General features: G+C 37.7%; 1 protein-coding gene across 1 annotated transcript; it reads right to left on the bottom strand.

Annotated features, from left to right (window-relative positions):
• Nucleotides 1–1,304: 1,304 nt before the first annotated feature.
• Nucleotides 1,305–3,219, bottom strand: LOC149207576 (transcription termination factor MTERF8, chloroplastic-like). The gene is made up of 2 exons (XM_089395801.1): nt 1,590–3,219; nt 1,305–1,393 (listed from the first exon to the last, which is right to left on the bottom strand). The coding sequence occupies exon 1, from the start codon at nt 2,913–2,915 to the stop codon at nt 1,860–1,862; it is 1,056 nt and encodes a 351-aa protein (XP_089251927.1). The 5' UTR covers nt 2,916–3,219; the 3' UTR covers nt 1,305–1,393; nt 1,590–1,859.
• Between the last annotated feature and the right edge of the window lie 1,444 nt (nt 3,220–4,663).

Below are 4,663 nucleotides of genomic sequence, written 5' to 3'. Positions count from 1 at the left end.
ATGGTTTAGATTTGCATGGATGTAAATGTATATATTTTTTTAAATCAAAGTCTGAATATTTTATATATTTTTAGGTTAACCAGTTTTTGTGTTTTCTGTTTTACAGATTCCAGTTTTTGAGGTTAACAGGTTCGGAGACCACTCCAGTATAACAATGGCCTGTACAAGGTGTATCATTATGCCAATAAAGACAATGGGGTGAAGAACGGGGGTGAGCTTACCCTGAATTAAAAAGAATAAAGCAACTCTGTCAAAAATGCTTCTCATAAATGTTAACTAAACTCTGTCAAAAATGATTCTCGTAAATGTTAACTAGCTGCTATGACTTTAACATTTAAAGCAACGTTTTTTTTAACCATATAAACCATTCAATTGCCAAATAAACCATATAACTGCTCTAGAATGGGTTCTCTGACCTAAAAAGAAAAAAATAGTGCAATGAAAAAGTCATATTGAAATTCCAAACAACTGGCGAATTCTCACATCTGAGAGTCTTTGTGAATGCATTTTCAAAGCAAGTCTCTTCTACGGCTAAGAAAAATTACTTTTATAGCTTACAAATATGGGATTTCAGGTACAGCTTACAAATATGGGATTTCAAAAATTCCACTCTGCCAGTGTTCCAAGTATCTAGTACAGTTCATGATATTCCCAGAGCCAACTCCATCCATACGATAAGCAGTAATCCATTAAAACTAACAGCAGTAATCTGTATTTCCCATTGATACGGCTAATCTGTCACCCACAAGTTTTCTCTGGGCTGCTTATGGTTAACCATGCTATCTGCAGTTCAGTTCCATGGCATTTAAATCTGGAATGTAAACCATGCAGTTCTCATGGGTTGACACCATCTTAATCACAAGTCCCTAGATTATTGACCATATTTAAATTTTAAATCTCACAAAATTAGCAAGGGAAACAAAGAAGATTGCATAGTCAAATAGATTATATCAAAGCAATAGATCTTATGGATAAAGTCAGAGCAAGTACAAAAGGATAGGGAAATCATCAACCCATTCAAACAAAAATGAAGGATAGGGGAATCATCCACCCATTCAAACAAAAATGTTTTTGAAAACCTTGATAGAATGTTAGACCACTTTTCAATTTGTTAAAAGACATGAAATCTGCACTATCATCTCATCAAACAAATGAAGAAAGCATTTTATAGTACAACTGGACTAGTCATGTAACAAGATTTCTGGATATTTTATGAACAAATAATTCACAATATTATTTGTTGAAATGTGTTACCTGGTTTGTTCTTGCAAGGACGAGGTCTTTACTGATGAGCAAAGCATGCCTTCAGAGACAGTCCAAACTCTGCTCAGTTATTGCAAGGATGAGGTCTTTGCTTATGAGAAGAAAAGCATGCTTAAGGATGAGGTCTTTGCTGAGAAGAAAAGCATGCCTTCAGAAACAGTCCAAACTCCGATCAATAAGATGCAAGAATTCACAACAGATAAAAAAAATCTCTTTCGTTCATCACAAATCAGTACAGTTCATGAAATGATATTTCTAGAAGCAACTTCATCCATACAATAAGCAGTAACCCATTAAAACTAACAGCAGATTTGATTCTCAAACACCTTAGACATAGATTATAAAGTTCACTTCCTTTGATACGGCTACTCTGTCGCCCATAAGTTTCTGTTCGTTGCTGATGAATGACCATGCTATCTGCAGTTCAGTTCCATGGCATCATCGAACCGAATCCTTGCATTCATGAGTGACTTTCTCCACGTCTGATTCATTGCGTGCTCCCTTGCCCACGCTCAACTTTGCAGCTTTCAGGTAGTGGTTCACGGTCTCTAGCCTTGGTACTACATCTGATCCAGTGCATGACTCCTCATCAGTGCTCAACTTTCCATCTTCGCCCAGTGGTAAATATCTCGCAGAACCAAGGATTCAGCATTCTTATTAACATATTTCTCCAAGAATTGTTCTTCTGTTAACTGAAAATATCGAGGGCAAATCATCTCTGTGTTCAGCACCTGCATGGTCTTCAATGCCTCCATTACTCTATACCGAGGGATTATTCTCTTCTCCAAACTGTATCCAAGCAAATCTGGATACTTCAAAAGATCAGCCACTGTATACCCTGCAGATTTGACCAGAAAATCCAAATGACGTTTCAAATTTTCTTCTGAATACGCCAGAATACTTGGACTCCGCCTTGATATCTCTGGAATTTGTTTTTCCGAGAATCCTACACTTCTCAAATACTGTAGCCTTTTATCTATGTGTTCTTTCCTTAACCCCAACATCGCACGCATAGCAACCGCAAACCCCTTCGATCCCTTCTTAAACCCCAAACTCTCGGCCTGTTTAAATGACTCCACAACCTTTTCCTCTGAAGTCTGTAACAACCTAGTTTGCCTCGCCACTAACTCCGATAATGCTTGACCCTCTACACCCAACCGTTGCAAAAGTGAAATTCCGGATTTCAGCTTATCCTCGCTGGCGATAAATATCCGTGCACCCGTAATGAATAGTTTGTAGATATCCTCTTTCTTCATGAAAGTACCAAGGAGCTTGAGTTTGGGCTTTGTGTTTCTTTCAACACTAGCAAATAAAAACTCCGGGTTGGAAATGACGACCCTTCGAATCTGGGCAGGTTTTGTCAATCCACAGCCATTCAACAACTGCAAAGCTTCTTCCATACTATGACTTGATTTTGCACGACGCAATAACCCCTTGTAGTGTCTAAAGCCTTTTGCGATATCTTCTTGTGATAAACCGCATCTGTTGACGAGAAATGCTGTGACAACATCCCTCTCTGGTTGGGTTGTGGATGGGGTTGCTATTAGAGCGCAGAAATTGTGGAATGTTATGTGGGATTTGACAGTAACTGCAAATGCAACAGGAGGGATTGCCGTTGATAGTCGTTTCCATATGTTCATCGCCACCATCATGTGTGCAGACGGAAGAAGTCGAGAGCGGCTGCAGAAGGTCGGTGAAGGTTGGAAAGCAAACCGAAAAGTTTGGGAGAGCAAAGCTAAAAGACTGGGTGAGCAAGGGAACAGGGTTTTGTTGGGGTTTGAGAACCGCTACACAACCGTGACTGAGTAGGGATTTATTAGCGTTTAAGAGTAAATTCAACACAGTGTAACCAGACTCAATCTAGTTGGGCACAAATAAAGGAATTCCATGAACATTGTCAACCCAGCTCCACAGACTGTTTGAGATTTCCAAATACTTTTTTGTCTATTCGGTGTTCACTTTTATGGGAGAGAAATAAATCAAAGAAAATGATGTTCGCTTTCATTTATATATATATATATATATATATATATATTTATTCAATCAAAGATATTTACATAGGACCACTTTTGCATCAAAAAGTTTGAACAATGAATTAAAGATGTTTATATAAGATCAGTTTTGCATCAAAAAGTTTGATCTGAACATTGTTTGGTAGCTAGAACAGCCAATCAAAAATCAACAAAATTATAAATATTTAGATCATCCAACAAAAATCAAATCACACCAAATCACAGATTTGATTGAGTTCTGATGAAATCAAATTAAAAAGAAAAAATAGAGGAATTATTCTTGGAGTCCATGATTCTTGAAAGCATAGAAAATTCATTCAGAAACTAATAGAGAAAAACGCTGCCAAAACATTGGCAAAACCATCTACAAAATGAGTGCTATACTGTCATAACAAGTTACAGTCGAAGACCAAAAAAAATCCATGTTGAAAAGGCTCAAAGAAGTTGATAAAGGCTCGAGTGGAGACTAGTTTTTGAATCAGATTCTTCCAACATGATAGTTCCAGACTGCATTTGAAGACCTTTCTTTGAAAGCAAATCGACTTGATGGTTAAATTCTCTGTAAACATGAAAGGATATTTTTTGGAATTTGCTATGGAGCTTCTCCACCTTGGATTCAGTGATAAAGATCAAGAACCTAGAGATTTCACTTTCCGGAGAGCCAATCTGTTATAATCCTATAATCCCCTCTAACCATCAAGTTAGATATTGATAAAGATTTGGCAATAACCATGGAAACCCATGTAGTCACGAGCTCATCTCTCGTGTTCGTGCATGTTCCAAAACACATACCAGATTTGATGTTATGATTCACGTCAAGGACAACTGTGAAACCACCTACACATTTACCCTGTTGCACAACACCATCGAAGAAAGCAACATGATAGTTGATGTTTATTGTTGGGCTAAAGGGAATGCGTCTGTCATTATCCTTAGATTTGGGAGGATATTCCTTCCAAAGGGCAATGACCTTAACGGAAGTCAATATCACATCAGAACTAGAATTTTCAAATATCAATTTGTTTCTTATCCCCCAGATTTTCCAGGTAATAATAACTGAGGGAGAGTGGAAGTTGCTTATGTTGTGATTCCAAAAATAAAGGTCGTCTGATAAGGAAATAGAGTGATCCACTGGCTTAATTCCAATAAATTTAAGAGTCAAGCTCCAAAGGCTTTTAGCCACTTCACATCCAAGAAAAAGGTGATCGATATTTTCCTGGTCTTTCCTGCAGAGAGCACATGAATTTGGCCCTTGAAAGCCCCTTTTCTGCAGGTTGTCCCGTACTAAGATTTTGTTTCTCAAGATCAACCATAAAGTTTTGAGTTTCATACGAAGTTTCCATTTCCAAATGGATGAGTACCACCAAAGGACATTTTCTTGACAGTAG

This window comes from Pinus tabuliformis, chromosome 1_2 (assembly GCF_031772625.1).
Source record: "Pinus tabuliformis cultivar Carrire ecotype Pingquan chromosome 1_2, CPIR1, whole genome shotgun sequence".
NCBI classification, from domain to species: Eukaryota; Viridiplantae; Streptophyta; class Pinopsida; order Pinales; family Pinaceae; genus Pinus; species Pinus tabuliformis.
Note: the sequence above shows the minus strand (reverse complement) of the source record. Positions and strands in the feature narration are given on the sequence as shown.

Coding starts and splice junctions, on each gene's coding strand:
- LOC149207576 (XM_089395801.1), bottom strand. CDS start 2,915: ATGATGGTGGCGATGAACATATGGAAACGACTATCAACGGCAATCCCT.